General features: G+C 43.8%; 1 protein-coding gene across 2 annotated transcripts in view; it reads right to left on the bottom strand.

Moving 5' to 3' along the window:
• ncam1a (neural cell adhesion molecule 1a) overlaps window positions 1-17,943 on the bottom strand; it is a 280,059-nt gene that overhangs the window by 12,477 nt on the left and 249,639 nt on the right. The window contains exons 14-15 of one of the 2 annotated variants that reach the window (XM_084564734.1): window positions 15,816-15,937; window positions 14,656-14,836 (exon numbers count right to left, since the gene is read on the bottom strand). The exons of the other annotated variant lie outside the window; for it this stretch is intronic. Coding sequence (XP_084420860.1) covers window positions 14,656-14,836; window positions 15,816-15,937 — 303 coding nt within the window. The remainder of the gene's footprint in view (window positions 1-14,655; window positions 14,837-15,815; window positions 15,938-17,943) is intronic. 2 annotated transcript variants of the gene reach the window in all.

Genomic DNA, 17,943 nt, shown 5'->3' on the forward strand with positions numbered 1-17,943 from the left:
GTACTGAGGCAGCTCCCCAGAAGACTGCTGATAACAGACCGTGTGCGATAAACCTCAATTCTAGTGAAAACCACACATTCTGGAGAAATCGATAACTGGTGTCTGTCCTGCATTGAAAATAAGGCAGACCTGCGCACTCGTGCACTGTTGAAAAAAAACATATCAGTTGTTATTTCACGTATTAGTATTATTATTATTGAAGCACCGGTAGATGCATTCACGCAGTGGCTGCTGATCCGACATCAAACTCAAAAAATAAGCAAGCGGCTGGAGCCTATCCCAGCTGTCATCAGGCGAGAGGTGGGGTACAACGAGCATGTCTTTGGACGGTGGGAGGAAGCCGGAGTATCCGGAGAGAACCCACGCAGACACAGGGAGAACATGCAAACTCCGCAAACGAAGGCCCCAGTCGGCCTGGATTCGGACCCAGAACCATCCTGCTGTGAGGCATCAGCGCTAACCACCGCACCACTGTGCCGCCCAGAAACCTCGTGGGTGTCCTACACTTAAAGGCGATGGACCGGCGCAGCCGTAAATAAAATAAAAATTCCAAATTCCAAATGAAACCGTTCACTGGAGCGCGGAGGTGGAGTTTAAGAGATTCTGCTGCGACTTCTTTTTGCCACGGGGCCCAAAATAAATTGTGCGCGGAACGTTTTCCGTACAATGAGGTGCGGTGAGGAGCGAGCAGATCTGAACGCTGCAGAGGCCACATCGCAGAGGAGCAAACATACAGAGGGGCCCCCACCACAAGGAAGAAACCTGCTTTGAGGATGAACAGGTTCAGGTAGTAGACATGGCTTGAGGATGGTTTGACAGAAACGTAAAAATGTAAAACTTAAACAGCTCTAAATGAACGACTTACTGCACTAACTGCCGGTATCACGTGGTTTGCAGCCTTCACATTGGCAGATGTGAAAATCATATTACTAATAGTGTGGTATTAAGATTAGCACGGAGGCCCACACGTGTTAAAAATACAATCCACTTTAAATCCTTATTTTACGACACATCTTTGGCTTTGTTCTTCCAGCTGCTGCTCTTTTCTCTTCCCTGTCGTCTGCATTGACCTTATGTGGCTCCAGGGAAATAAAAAAAAAAATAAAAAAAAAAGTTTCTCCAACAAGTCCCCCAGTTTGTCGTCTCCACCCGAGCTCTGCCACAGTGTGGCACTGCACCACCGCTAAAATATCACCAGCTTCTGATTCCCTCTGGGGTGACAGGAGGCAGAGTGATGCTTTGATAGCCGGCTCCCTCTCTGAACCGATCAAGATCGCACGCAGGAAGGACGGCTCGACGGGAATTCATACATTTAAATGAAGATTTCACTTACTGCTGCGGCGACGACGAGTGGGAGAAACTGATTTGTATATTGGCTTGAAAATGGGACCTTAGACTCATTTTCACGGAGTGCAGGATAACGAGTGAAGGGAGGAGTCGTTGGGGGAAAGTTTTAATACACGGCAGTGATACGGATCGAGGGAGGGAGACGATTAAGCTTCTACCGTGTGCAAAATTCTCCAGTCATCTGATTGTAATACGTTAACATGTGTCTTCTGTAATACAAACACAAGTCCTGGAAAATGAAAGACAAATTAAGATGTTAGCAGACAAAGTGAAGGGATGTTTCTTGATTAGGGAATAAACACAAGTTAATTTAAATCTTCTCATTCGACGTAAATAAACATCTCATTAATCACATCGAGCTAACAAGCCGAGGAAATGTTTGAGGCTGTGCAGGGAGAGAGCGACTCTCAAACTCCTGCAGCTCTTCCTGTAGTCTGTATGCAGTGGGCGACTGCACCATTCGCTTCGGGGGGTGCGGCGAAGAAGAGAGATATTCTGTTTATATGCAATGCCAGCGAGCGTGATGCAGACGTTTAGATGAAGATCCTGATTAGCGACGATGAAAATCACTCAGCGCTGATCAGCGCTATCATTACTCAGTAGGCGCTGATGAGCAACAGGAGGGACGAAGTGACAAAGAACACCTCAAGGGTGTCGTAAGCGCTTGTTTTCCTACAGACAGAACCCTAGTTGAGATTTAACAGCGGTGCAAGGGGAAAATAAACCGAGGGGGAATACAGATCTCATTTTAAAGGAAGGCCAAGGTGTCATGATTCAGAGGCAACAACTTCCCCAAAGGGAAATATTCAAAGGCAAAAATACAACCTCTGTAATATCTACACATATTTTTGTCTCCTCGCCAGTACCATCCGTCCTCTGCCTTCTCATTCCCGTTTGGAGAAAATGGCGCATTACCGCAAATCAGTGTTATTCTAGCTCCAGGCGCATAAGGTCGAATCAAGCAATTTTTGTTGACGCTTTTACATCCTAAGTCACACGCAGAGAGGCTCTTGAGCTACATTCACCTTAGCAAGGCTCCATCAAAAGGTTACAAAATCAGATGGAAAAGCCCTCTGACATTTATTTGGAATTGGAGTGCTTTTCACTACACACCAACGCCTCTTCAAATGAACACTTTTTGAGCGGGGAAGTCGGGCTCGTGGCGTTTAAGAACTCACAGCCCATGCAAAAAAACCAAAAAAACAAACAAACAAAAAAAAACGTCTATGGGTAAAATACTGTCATTAACGACTTCATATTTCCTGAATTTCAACATGCTGAAGGACAAGTAAAGAGCAGACGGCTAAATTTCCACCTTCCAAAAGTCATGAAAGCGACTGTTGCCATGGACACGGAAACAACAACCCATGTGCGCCACAACCACTCGAGTACCATTACAGCACAACCTGGGGTCGCGCTCAGCTGGAATATGTATAAATGGACGATGAGCACCGCCGATCGGCCTTTAAAGGTCACTGGGCGCCACGGTGCGGGCTCCAAGACACAATCCGTTGTCATGACAGATAAACAATCACCATCCACATCCGTGTGATTACTGAAGACGTAACAATGCTTTATTAGTTCTTGCAGGTGACTCCGTCTCCCCTCGTCTCTCGCGACTCTGCAGCGCTTTAATGAGTTGTAGACCAGAGTGTGGTACAAACGGGCGAACAAATGGAGACTGTACAGAGGGTTCAAGTGCACTCTGATTTTAAAACTGATTTCGAAGCTCACTCGGGCCACTCACGTTAAAGTAGAGCTGTTGAAATGTCCTGAATTTATTGCTTGACTTCCTCGGTACTGTTATCCAGAGAGGGATGACAGTTGTTTGAACAAACGCCTAAAACGACACGCGCTAACAGGAGACCTTCAGGGGCGCCGTGAATTATGACTCTTGTCTGGTCAGGAGCAAAAGCAGAACCAGCGGATGGTGTTCCAGTTGGTCAGCGGACGCTTAACATCCACCCTGAGTGAGAAAGGAACTTTTGCGTCTTAAAAAAAACGTAACCACAGAGGCGACAGATGATAAGAAGACTCCTTCTGTAACCGCTGATTTTCACAACTACGGAAGGCACTGATGAACAGTTGCTATGTTTGCATGAACAATATTTCTTCAGCCTGATTGGAGTGTCCTACTTGGGTGAGATATTTTTGTTTCCAAAGCATCAATCAGAATGCACCTTTTTTTTTTTTATGAGATATTCACAGTGGTGTTGCTTGTCGTGGAAATTGGAAAAGAAGTCACCTCGACTCCAGATTGAGGACTAAACATCTTAACATACTAAGTGGTGCCGGCCGCAGTGCAGATTCCAATCTGCCGGAAGTACAACAGAGGGAGAACTTTAATGAAAACACTGGATTAATTCAGCAGAAGAAGATGACCACGATCGACCCATGTGTTCAAAGGCGCTGCGCAGATCGATTCCTGCTTTGTTCATCTCTTCAAACACTCTTTTGAACAAGTTGTTGTTGTGTTGCCTCCGTGTTTCTGTCCCTGCTGGAAACTCACATCACCTGATGTTTACCTCCAAACATGCACAGAAAGAACTTATTTTATTCCACCCAGACAGAAATGATCTTTTCAAGCTTGTGGTTATTGGATGTTAACATGTTTACTATTGACTGGACCATAAACAGGTTTTATGTCATAGACTGTATAAAGATGGACGGCGGAACGGCTCTTCAAAAGTGAAGCCAAAGCAAGTAGAGCTCCCCCTGGTGGCTGGCTGCAGTATAGATCATAAGCTCCACCCCCTCCATGTTAGTGGGTGGGACTTGCGTCAAACTAAAACACTAAAAAACACGTCACATTTTTTTTCAGGGATGGTTTCCGTCATTTTAGGTAGTTAATAAAATACTGACGCAAGTTCAAGTGTCATTTTGTCGGATAAGTTTTGTTTAAGTTATTTGACGCTATAGAAACAGGAAGTGGCAAAATGGCGACAACCAGTTCTCACGCCAACCCCTCCATAAAGCAGTCTCTGGCTCCAAATTCGCAAGATGCCACCGCCGCCCATATCCCCTGGGAAAATAGGCTCAGTTTGGACACTGCAAGGAAGTGGCGACGCTTTGTCCATATTTATATACAGTCTATGCTTTGCGCCAACTCTCTCTCTCTGGATTGGTCCATTCTGCGCCGCTTGAGGGGGTTACGTGAGACATATTTGTTCTCAACGGGTTATTATATGGATTATAGGTGTCCATGTAAATGCAGCAACTGTTGTTTGGCCAGTTTTCGCATCAGATTAGAAAACTTGAGTTGCGTTTTTCATAAGGAGATAACAACAAAAGTATTTAGTCTTAAAGGGGAACTACTGTTTTTTACAACCTGGACCTTATTTTAGCATAAAATACGGTCGTTTTGTGTTATTTGTATGTATTCAAATATACAGTACCTGTATTCCTTCGGGAGAGACGGTCGGCTTGTTTACCTGTAATTTGCTACTGCTATGGTTCGTCCACAACCTCAGAGTCGGAAAAATATTCAGCCATGTTGCAAAAAAACTAGCAGTAGCAACAAGCCGACCGCAGCGGGTGGAGCTTAGAGACGACATCATCCAGGTCAGATGATGATAACAGCTAACTCCGGACTCAACGGGGAATAGCACTAGCGTACAATAACAAAATATTGGTGAAATGCACGAGTTTTGTAGCAGATAATGCGTTATTTAGAGGCTGCATTTCGGTGCCCCAGTCACTCCCACTACATGGATATACGCAGATCTAAATATCTCCCAGAGGAATACGAGTAACACCAAAGTTATATGGGTGAGTAAACGACCGTATTTTATGCCAGAAATAAAGTCCAAGTTGTAAAAAACAGTGGTTCCCCTTTAAATTGGAGGGCTTGTTGCATCAATGTCTTCAACACTGACTACACTGTATTCTGCCTTAGATTATGGTAGCTTCTTAAAAGCAAATCAACAGGGATTAAGTTGGAGCTGTATATTTCCTTCAGTCTAATGTTCAGATAAAAATAGTGTCTTGTTTTGTGTCACGCTGCTGCAAAGCCTCTACGCGATATACAGTTTACCATTCGTTTCTTTTTTGTTTTAGTTCAAAATGCATACTTTATCTTCTTGAGGCAAGCTTCTAATCTTTCAGCATCTGGGTTTAACAGTCATGTGCAGTGTAATGCAACACTGAATGCAGAATACAGACATATTGTTAAGGCTCCGGAGGGGAGTGGGGTTGCACTGCGTCGCACATCTCCACATGTTTAGCCGCTAACGCCTCAGAAAGCCGTTCATGAAAGAAAAAGAAACACAATTTATTTCATCCCTACAATTGTTACATGGAAATACACTGATATGCAATTACAAAAAAAAAAAAAAGTCTCAGAGAATAAAATAATTCCACATAATTGAAATGATTATTTTTTTGTGTGTGTGTGTTTAACAGCTGTTGCATTTTTTAGACATTTCTCTGCTTCCAGGTAAAAATTCAACATGGATCGCCGAAATAAAAGCTGACTCCTCACGTACTTCTCCGAAAATCAGTTTGAAAAGAGTATGTACACTTCGTCACAAAACATGATTAGTTTTTCTGTCCTCTCTCCCGACAAGGCGGTTACATAACAAACATATTTGAAAGTGAGCGTAATATGATGTTGGGTGAAGCGAGGAAGTCGGGCGGGCAAATGGTGAAAAAAACACTCTGACCAGAACCAGTGTTAAGTTTCTCTGCAAATGTCATCTTCCCTCATTTTTGTACAGCGGGACACTTCAAGCTTGTATCCGAAAGAACAGAAATTAGGCACAGCATTTGTACTCGCCCCCCCCGGTTAACACATTCATAATGCTTGACTGGGGAGCTTTGAAGCAGCTGCATAGCACATTCATGAATACTGGATCATGCCTTGTGTCAGCTCTCATGCAGTGTTCATGCTTTCGTGTCGCTTGTGACGCAACAGTGGGATGATGTGTCTGTTCCGGTGGGGCAGTCAAATATAAAGTCTCTTTACAACTGCCGGGTTAAAACGTCGCAGACACGGGATTTAACAGTGCGGGGCAATTTGTCTATTCGTCACCCCTCTTCAGATCACGTTAAGGCATTATGAATGTGTTACTAATCAAACCTAAAACAAAGCTACAATACTTTGTCTACATCTGATGGAGCACTCGAGCCCGACTCGTAGCGTTTGACAAAACCCTCTGAAAGTTCCCCTCTCTCAGTCCATTCATAATACAACATGAGAACAGATGTAAAACAAAACAAAAAAAATATTAACAGAATCTAAAAACCCCAACATTTGAGAATGATGCAAGTACTCAGCACCCTGTAATAACGCCATGAAACCAATATCTTGACTTTTTTTTTCTTCTTCTTTTTCTTTTAAATCTTGTGTGTGGCTGCACAAGGGTCGAAAGGCATAGAAAGCGAAGGAGTCTGGGCGCGGAGATTTTAAAGGCTCAGACTATCCTCTTTCTCCTCGAATGAAATCAGTTTATGAGAGCCAGAGCGCAGTCAGCACGGACAGCAGGAGAGCTGCCAGACTGCACGTCATGCATTGGCAACCAAGGGTAGCTGAGGTATATATGTAAATATCAATATTCAGTTTTTGAGTGACAATCATAGTAATAAAGTGTGATTAAAAAAAAACAAAAACAGAATAAAAGCACAAACAGAATAAAGAAATTTGTGTGTATGGCAATGTCATGGTCCATAGGTGCCCAAGAAGATCACACATGGAGACAGGAAAAGGGACACGGAGAAAAGGGAAGCAGGAGAGAAAGAGGGAAAAGAGGGAGAGAGATAGAAAAATAGGTCAGAAATACAGAAATACAAGTCTGAAAGGTTATTAGAGACTGAACCGAGGAATAAAAAAGGAAGTCTACGCTAGAGGATCGAAATAAAAACACAAAAAGAAGAAGTCATAGCATGTTAGTAGTAGCACGGCAAATGACACATGGTTCATGGCAGGCATGGGTGGAGGGTCGCACAGAGGTAGGCGATGGAGGGGGATGGAGGGGGCTGACGTCAACAAGGGAGACATTCCAAACACACTGCAATCCGGTCTCGCTCGGCTTCAAGGTTTTTTTTTTTTAAATCGGTCACGGTGCAGATCAGCGGCAAAGCTTGGGATAAGAGGGATGACAACCTGGATGCAGCAGCACGTCCACAAGAGCCAGGCTATTATCTGTCATTCGTAATGGCCAGTGGTGTAATGTGAGGTAAATGCAAGCGCAAGCTAGCTTACTGACGCCCGAAAGTCCCATTAATTCACCCATTAGGTAATTAATGGAGAAGGTGTGGAGAAAATAGGGCGTCGAAATTTTGTTAAGTGCGTCTTTTGGAAGCCTGAGCAGAGGGCCGTTCCCGATTCTCAAATCAGCAGCTCCCTCCCTAAAATCGTATTCGAATGGGACTAGCGTTAATGAACACGTTAATGTCTGACTTAATGATTTCATCTGTCTAAATGTGCGAATGGGTCGACGACATCTCGTCTTTGCGCCCTAACATCTGTCCAAACTTTGATTCACAGCTCATCCTTCACGATTCTTAGGCGACAAGAGGCAGAAAAAGTTAAAACGCAGCCCCTAATTACAGAGATGCTGATTCTCAATGGATTACAGGAGCTCTGTGTTACGAAAAATAGGCTAGGTAATTTCATTTCTACTTTACAAATTACGGACATGCCCGATTCGCACGGGATTAAGATCACAGACGACTTCCGCCATTATTACAAATTACCGCAGATCCCCAGTAGTGATGTGTCATGCACAAAAGAGCCGTCTCTAAGAGCCGATGCTTGGTAGTGAATCAGAAGAGCCGATTCCCATCGAGCCGACTCCCCACTATGTTTTATTTCCTTTTGCTCTTTCATCTCTGCTCGTGTAGAACTTTTATTTTGAAGGGCACGCCATGTGGCCAATCACATGTGACGACTTAGAATCACAGCATTATGTAAAAGCAGGGAGGTGCATCAGACACTGTGGCTGACTGAGTTACGTCAGACAGCGGTGAGGAAGTACTGGCGCACGTAGTTATGCGTGACACCCGTGAGTGAAGCAGCATCTGGCTGAAATTTAAAGACACTGGGGAAGGCAGAGCAAAGTGTCTTCACTGCAAAATGACCACAAACCAGAAACCTGCACAAGGACATTCATACCGTTTGTTTACTGAGTTTGGTTTTGTTTTTGCTTGTGTGGATTTGATTACAGTATTTTGTTCATTTGTTTGCACGATTAAAGTTTTATTGAAATATTAAACAAAAGTAAGAGAATAACTGCACAAAATAAGACAATCTTTAGGCTTCTCACAAAAACATTGAATGTTAAAGGGTTTATCAGCACCCAAACCATATGTATTTTCTAAGCGGGGCCAAAATATTAGGCTGTATACGATCCTAAATAAAGAGCCGTTCAACTCTTCTTTGGGAGCCGTGGCAAAAAGAGCCGGCTCTCGGAAAAGAGCTGAACTTCCCATGACTACATAACACTTTTGTTTTTAATACCAAACCAGAAACCTGCACAAGGAAATTTATACCGTTTGTTTACAGAGTTTGGTTCTGTTTTTGCTTGTGTGGATTTAATTACAGTATTTTGTTCATTTGTTTGCACGATTAAAGTTTTTTTGAAATATTAAACAAAAGTAAGAAGGCCTTTTTAACAGAATAACTAGCAGTTTGAGAGCAGAATGAGTTGACTCTTTTTGGGAGCCATGTCAAAAGAGTCAACTCTCGGAAAAGAGCCAAACTGCCCATCACTAATCCCCAGGTAAAACTAGTCCCGTGCGAATAGGGCTTAAGCCCACAGACTAACAGAGCTGGACTCTTCTTCCATCATCATTTCCCTATGCTTTACATTTTGTAGCTTCGCAGATGCATTCATGAGAAATATTTCCCCATTACTTGCTAATCTGAGAGGCTTTATGCTTCCTTCAGAGCGCAATGCAATATAAATGTCAGTTTCAGAGGTTAGAAAAGCAAGTCATCTAAAAGACACACGCTCACACAGCAGCGCGGCGCCGACAAAAAAGAGCCGAGATCAACAAGTTCGTGAAAAGAAGAATGTCGCCGAGCAAATGTGGCAGCTCTTGCGCTGGTTAAATAAAAAGAAAGCCATTATGCTGTCAGGCTGTTTCGCTCACACTATTCTTCAGTACTACAAGCGCCGACGTCTGCCGCTATAAATACTTCATCAGACGGCTGTTCGGCGTGAATGTGGACACGTGTACGAAAGGAAAAGCTGGTGGTGGTGGTGTGGGGGGAGGGGGGGTATTCACAACACATCTCACCGTTACACCACTGGTCATGGCAGGGAGAACAGCCCATGCAAAACCACACATCCAAAACAGAAGCTGGTTATGAGAGTCTGTGACATGGATGAATGGGTGACCTCATGTTATAAAACCTGCAGAAAGTTAATAGCTGTCTTTCTTTTTTTTTTTTGTAGTTTAACATTAGCCGGGGAGATCTGGATGGATCAATATTTGCCACTTTTTTTAGTCCATATTTGAACTTTTAGTTTGACAGAAACGTTTTGGCGGTGTTTAATCTTTCCACAGCTGGGCAGCACGGCTTTACCCAGCTGTACCTGCAGAAATCATAAAAGCCGAATGACATTAAACACTTTGGACGCAGCAGTTTCACCTGGTCATTTTCACAGAGAAGAGAAAACCTAATGCTGTTTTCCCTTCATGCTGAAATGCATTCAAATTACTGGGCTGGGTATATATATATATATATATATATATATTATTTTTTTGCCAGCGCAAAACAGAAAAGAGGTTTAAACAGATTGAAAGTCAACCGCGCATCAACACTGCATTCACAATTTGAGCGAATTGAGCGCACGCAGCCAGTACGTATTTACAAAAGAGCAGCTGTTTCGAGTGAGCGTTACCAAGAACAGCTGCGGGACTGGAAGTGGAATAGCGGAATTAAATGCAGATGTTGAAGCTAAAAATAAACCTCAGCGGGTTCCCTTGAGGCTCGAAAGTGGAGGGGGGGAAAAAAAAAGAAAAGAAAAGAAAAACAACAGCAACTTGGACGTAAATCAAAAATTTCCCAGAACAGAAGAAAAACTAAATTATAGTAATAGCGGGAATTAAAGGGGGACTGACTTGGATAGAGCCCATGTGAACCTCTGTTCTCGTAGGATTATAAGTGATCCAAACCTCCCACTGCTATATGGCTGTTGCCCAGCAAGCGCATGAAAAGAAAAGAACTAGTTTCTGTTTATGTGCCATGCACTGACAGCAGCTGCCTTTTTAAGGGTTCTTTGGTAAATAACAGAAAATAAAAACAATATTAATCCGTCTGGAAGTGGCACCATGCAAAGACTGTAAGGGCTGCATCCCCACCCAACTAGGCCACGCGACTGTACATTCAGGTCAGCCGTGGATCCTGAACTGTGACACCCACTAAACCTGACAGTGGAAGGGCTGAGATAGGAGCTGACGTGAAGAAGTAGAATAAGAGAAAAACAAAAACAAGGATGAGGGCGGCACTGGGGAAGGTAGAGATTCAAAGAATAAATAAGCAGAAATTAAAATTAAAAAAAAAAAAGGATGGAGAGATAATAACAAGGGACGGGAGAGAAGGCTCGATAAGATGAAATAGTGACATTTTAATGACAGTAATTACAGTTTTGCTGCGTGTAATTGTTTCCGTAAAATATCGAATTTAAATGTGAAATTAATCTTCTCTTCATATATTTTCATTCTGTTTGCGGCTCATCATAGAAACTACAGAGAACCACAGTGAATAGTACACACACAAGGAGAGATAACTTAGGGACAATGTGTACTGAAAGTATTTCAGTATCTCATCAGTGTGTGACAGAGGACACCGGACTGACTGGAACTAGGACACTGTTTCTTTTGCACGTGGTAGGTTTTGGTTAGTTTATTCATTCATTTCATTTCATTTAACTTTAATATTTAATCATTTTGGCCCTGCGATGGACTGGCGACCTGTCCAGGGTGTACCCCCTGCCTCTCGCCCGATGACAGCTGGGATAGGCTCCAGCAGACCCCCGCGACCCTTAACAGGATTAAGCGGGTATAGAGGATGAATGAATGAATGAATGAATTTAATGATTTTAATTTCTTGTAAATACTTTGTGTGTGTATTTGTCATCTCTCTACTGATTATTTATGGTATAATGAGTGTCTGTACACTACTGCTGCACCACTGAAAGTTCACAGTTTGGGACTAATGAAATATCCATCCATCCATCCATCCATCCACCAATCCGCCATCCAACCATCCAACCATCCATCCATCCATCCATCCATCCACCGATCTGCCATCCATCCATCCATCCATCCACCGTTCTGCCATCCATCCATCCATCCACCGATCTGCCAGCCATCCATCCATCCATCCGTCCGTCCGTCCGTCCGTCCGTCCGTCCGCCCGCCATCCATCCATCCGCCATCCATCCATCATCCATCCATCCATCCATTCGCCATCCATCCATCTGCCATCCATCCATCCATCCATCCATCCACCAATCCGCCATCCAACCATCCATCCATCCATCCATCCATCCATCCATCCATCCATCCATCCACCAATCTGCCATCCATCCATCCATCCATCCGCCATCCATCCATCCGCCATCCATCCGTCCGTCCGTCCGTCCGTCCGTCCGTCCGCCATCCATCCATCCATCCATCCCTCCATCCATCCCTCCATCCATCATCCATCCATCCGACATCCATCCATCCGCCATCCATTCATCCATCCATCCATCCGCCATCCATTCATCCATCCATCCATCCGCCATCCATTCATCCATCCATCCATCCATCCATCCATCCATCCGCCATCCATCTGCCATCCATCCATCCATCCATCCATCCATCCAGTGGTGCAGACAGTCAGACTCTAGATTTCGGTGCTGAATCAAACCTGCAGTAGTTTCTAGGGTTGACAGGAGGGAGACTAGGAGAAAGAAAAACACTTATTTCACAGTTCTAGAGACAGAGCTTCTTTTCCAGGCTCATCTGTCCTCTTTAAAGTTCTAAATCTTTACAGTCACAGATCGACGGTTTCTGTTTTAAAAGAGGCCAGGTGCAGGCTTTTAAGCCTGTGTTCCTCAAACAGGAGTAATGACTGTTGTGGACTAATTTCAGCCGCAGATTAGTTTTGAAATTAAGGGTAAATTATGGGTTTGTTTTTCTATTCTTAAATTCACCCTCTGATTGAGACACACATTTCTGTTTAACAAATGATCTATTCAGAAATTATTGCATTTTAAAAATCTGTCCACCAACTTTTCATCAAACATCTACTGTGGGTTTTAAGATGGTAAAGCCTTCTTAAAAACATGTGGAAAACATTATGTATTTCATGTACTTCCAGTGCTAATTAATAATAAATGAATCCTGCTCCTAATTATGTTTTTGTATTGCAGGGCACCAAATAATTTGCTTCAAATCTAGTTTGTAATTTGGGTGTAATTTTATCCCTTGATGTGCACTCGACAGGTGAAAGGAAACAAGGTTGATGCAATCAACACCTCTTCTGTGATGGGAGGAAAAAAAGGGTGGGTGAGAAAGAACTGAAGTCAGACGTGATAATGGGAGACAGGCAGAGGACGGTACAGAGAGAAAACAGATGTATTTTTCAAAAAGATGAAAAGACAGTTGGATGTGAAGGACGGTTCACTTTCTCAGCCAGCTCAGGTATAGTGGGATGGGGAGGCAGCCCGAGTTAAGAAGTGAACTTCACAACACAGCGCAGCAACAGAGCAAAGGGGCCGGCCGTGACCAGAGAAGTATTTGGGAATAAATGGACAAAGAGGTCTGGGTCTGACTGATGTCTGCTCTGCTGTCTCACTTAGCTAGGGTTTTAACTGCATCGGCAAAGCATACTGAAGGAAAAGAACACATTAGGGATGTCCCTATCAAGTTTTCTTCTCCCCCGCCCCCCGGCCGATCTGGGTCCTAATCTAATCTTAAATACATGAGATGTCCACCCCTAAGGCCTTTTCTGCTCTTCCTTGTATTCTCCAAGATCATGTGTGCATCCTAGAACTGGATTACGTCCAAGCGAGGAACCTTGGACACCTAGAAAACCTGTATTCTCTACTCCAGAAATGTTCTGCTCATCCAACCAACCATAGACTCCCTAACCCTCTCTGGAATATTTTTCTCCCTGACGCCGTCTCCAGGAAACTTTTCTCTTCTTCAAACGTAGAGTTCAGCGTTTGCTGTTGTTTCGGTGCAGCCTTTGCCTTTGAGTGCGTTACGTTTTCTTGTTGGCAGTATTGAACAACGATCTCTTACTAGCACCTCGCCTAACGTCCTCATAGCATAGTTTACAAATTTCTGTCTGACGGTCTTTGTTTCCCAGAGTAAAGTTCTTCCACACGGCAGACTAGCGGAAGAAGACGTTTTTTTTACACTACAGGGACGTGGTTTTAGTTTATGGCAGACCTAAAATAAATAACTACAAAATATCAGGCTTGGACGAAGCCCGATACCGATCTGATCCGACGTCCCTAGCGAGCAAGCGTTCGCCCTTCACACCATTCCACAGTTATTGTTGATTTTGAGTAGCTTGGCCTCTTAAATTTACCGAGCACGGCGTTTTAAAATGCAAATACGTGCTCAGCAGATGGAAAACAGAGACGTGCATTTCTCCGAGAGGATTAAGCGGAGAAGACGTAACCGGGGAAGCGGCAGAAGGGCGGAATTAACAGCAGAAACAAAGAGAGTACGGGACTCACTCGTGTATTCCTCTACTCACGGCAAACTTTTCACCCAGCTTTGAGGGACACGTGTTTAGTCTGTTGTTTTGTCATTTATAAATGCAGTTTAGCCCGCAAACATGTTGAGTTCCTATTTGATACCGCAAAGAGGCACTGTTATTGTAAACTATTGCGGAGACACGCCTCTTTGAATGTTTTCCATATTTTAAATCAGTGTGCAAGTAAACACTGTCGTTCCCAAAGATTTGGGGTCGAATTTTAATCTCAAACAAGGAGCTGCTTTTCTAAACGTGGCTATGAGTTAACGCCACGTCCAGTTCGCGGTGCTATGATACAAACTGCCATACTGTACATTCTTTGAGTCTGACCGCACAGTTTCCTGAGGCTGTGCCGCTCTTTTCGTTTCAAACCTGCTGCATCGGCCACATGCATTTCCTCTTTTGTGAAAACAGTGAAAACAACACGACAACCCGTGTAACAGGCGGACGATCCATGTCAGACCCTACGGCCAGGAAGATTTCAATAAGCACCTGGTCAAAGTCAAGGATCCGAAACAATAGAGGCGTTCTGGTCACGGTGGAAGCCCGCGTGCTCTGTGGCTGCTCTGTGTGGACGCTCGGAGGTGGGGTGACTGGAACAGTACCTGGGATGGCAGTGGGCTCTGCGGCTGTTCTGAAGGAGACGACGCCAGGCTGGGATTTGCCCCGCTGGTTCTCCGCCACCACGAGGACCTCGTACGCCGTGCTCCATTCCAGGCCGTTCAGCGTCACGTGCTCGCTGCCGTGGGGAATGCGGATCTCCGGTTTCCAGTCAGACACATTCTTCTGAGAAAGGAGCGCAGACGGGACAAATGTCAAAGCTGGGCAACCAAGGGAGACTGTGGTCGTTCTCTACAGACGCACAGGAAAGGACCATTTACATAATTTAAGAATGACTCAGTTCCTTTTTGTTCATTTTGCAGACAGTAAAAGGAGTAAACTACTTATTTGATTTTACCAAAAATTAGCCTGGTCCAATGGAAAATAACTTGGAAATAAGTAATGATTAAATTTGAAGAAGTAAAGATTTTCTGGGGGAAAATAAAGACTAAAAATGCCAGTATATGTGATTTAAGTATGGACTGAATTCTCAAATCTTAGCTTTTTTGGATAGACACACTGAGATCAGATTTCCATATTCAGACATCGCCACCTGTAGCCGGGTTGCGGTGGTGACAACGGCATCAGCGCAAATGTAGCCGAGCTGGTGCCGCCGCTTTCCCACCCGCTAAAGTGCCACCAGACAATTTATTCCGGCACCTGTCCACTGATTGTCCATAGTAGTCGGATAATGGTGGCATTCATTCTGAAGCACTTCCTTCACTCTGGATTTTACTTTGTCACTTGTGGCGCAAAAGAAATCTGACTTCAGAGGTTAGAAATTTACAAAAAAAGCCTTCAGCTCCTGCCCAGACCGTTCCAAACTCTGAATGCAATCAAAATGGATTTCGACTAAGTGGTTTGGTTTTTGTCTTTGGGGTTTAATAAAACACAGTTGTCAGTATCCATTGGGGATTTGCGGCTTCCTGTTTGCTCTATTTACGCTCACCCTGAAAAGAAAGCACAACTTCCAGGATTTGGAAACAAATCTGAATTTGAACTAAGATCAACTCTTGCATCACAAAAAGACAACTAACAAAAAGACCAAAAGAAACAAATTGTGGATGTGTATTGGCTTTGTGAATCCGTTATTTACATAAACCCTTGAAGAAGTGGAGAAAAATGCAAAGTGGTACCGAGTTACCTCCTTGCCCAGTATACTCACAGCCTTGTATCTGACCAGGTAATGCTTAATGGGGGATCCACCATCGTCCTGCTTGGTCCAGCCAACCTTAACAGAATTACCCACTTGGGCCAAGACCTGTAGTTTGGGGGCAGTGGGTTCCCCTACACAGGACAAACCAAGGAATCATAATTAGCTGGCATACATATGGTTGCTGCATCAACATGTGTTTTGCCTCTAAACGCTAGTCACCTAGCTGCGAACCTTCCTACTGTGTGTCACTTCAGGGTCGGCCGAGCTGGGTGTTAAACTGATTGCTGATTCGACTGTTGCGACTGATTGCCAGTTCTACCTGTACTGCTGTCTTAAGACGCTTCTCTTCAAACTTGCAATTACTGCAATCAGAGGACATTGCCGACGTGGAACTTGCTTTAATCATATTGTGCTATTTTTGCCCGATGCGATACTGGGAGTTTTTAATCTAATGCGCTCACAGGAGCTCCAAACGCCTCCAAACGTGGATGGGGGTCGTAGATTACGTTACATAAGGTTTAGTTTAAGGATAATTTGTACAGTATATTAAGCCTGATCTTTACTCCATGTCTGTGGTCTCATCGTTTAGCAGCTAAGGGTAAAAATAAAACCTATTTGTTTGGGTCTTTTAAAAGGATACTCATCAGTCTTCTATCACCGCATACTTCAGTGGTGGGTGAAGGAGGACACGTTTAATTTTGACAAATTTCTTTGAGAACTTTGATGCTACTGAGACTGTCCAAAAAAAACAAAAAAACCCCAGAAGTATTTGATGCAACGCCTAAATCCAGCCCCGACGAGACCTTTAGTGGTCGTGCGAATTATGACTCTTGCAAGCAGCTGGAAACAGCGTCAAGTGTAACATTTAAAACCTCTTATGTAGAAGATTGGGGTTGATGAACGGGTCACAGAGTGTCTGATTATGACACATTAGAGCCGTTTCCTCCCAACAGGCAGCGTTAGCTCCTATTAACCGTGACAACAATCTCCCCCTAACAACTAACTCATTATGCCCCCCTTAACTCTTGCAGGAAAAATATACAAAAAAAAATAATCTTTAGAGGACTCACTGAACTCACTTCTCAGCCTTACAGTACAGCGAGTGCTTGATTGTCAAAGACAGACTCTAGGTGGATTATCAACTTTAAGGAGAGCTGGAGTGAGCGGAGAGCCGCAGAAGCACCGACTGAAGTGTTGTTCTCCTCATTATCGGCTCTGTCCTCCTGAGTAATGACTGCTGGGTCACTGGATAATGAGCTGGTAGGCCTTGATTGGACATGTTACTCTATTACTTTTAATAACATTTACATAATCTTGCGGGAAGGAAGGTCAGCGCGCTCTGTGCGTGCGGCGCAGGGCGTCTGCTCTCATGCCACTGTGGGGGATGTAAGGGTGGGAGACTAACAACCCAGAATCATCAATTATGTATATAAATCCAATACGTGATACATTAAAATTATCGTTTTCTTAGTTTGAATTCTTAGTTTTTATTATATTTATTACCCCTACTACCTCTGCAATAACATGTAAATGCATAATCGCTGTAATTCCTGTTTATATCTGCACTCTATTCACTTTTACGGTCATGTTTACATCCTCCATGGACAGTTTGGATAGTTAATACATTTATTGCATGTTTTTTTGTATATATGTACTTTGTATTGTTCTTTTATTTGCATGCATTGCTGCTAACTTGTGCCTTAAATTTCAAATCTGAAGCTGAATCTGATTTAGCCTTTTGGCCTGTGCTTGATAGGTGTGATGTGCGTGTTTGCTGGGAAATCAACGAGCACATGAGTATACATTTCAGATGATCACAGAAAACAAAACATCTCCAGCATTTAACATTTCAAACATCAGCGTTATTTTAATGGATATGCATAAAGGCACTTTTTTTTTTTATTATTATTATTTCTTTCTGGAAGTGAGCGATCAACCGAGTGTGAAACTGCCTGAAAACCGCACACCGCGCCAGGCAGGCAGGCAGGCAGGCAGGGGCGAGCGTGACAGAGGCTGAAAGTGAATCAGACGGCATTAGTCAGTTAGTAACGGCAGCGCGGTGCAACACGGCGGCAGGCAAACACCGGCACAGTTCAGCATTCTTATCCACAAGCATCATTCTGGGTTAGGTGAATGT

The sequence above is a fragment of the Chelon labrosus genome, assembly GCF_963514085.1.
Source record: "Chelon labrosus genome assembly, chromosome: 17".
Taxonomy (NCBI): Eukaryota; Metazoa; Chordata; class Actinopteri; order Mugiliformes; family Mugilidae; genus Chelon; species Chelon labrosus.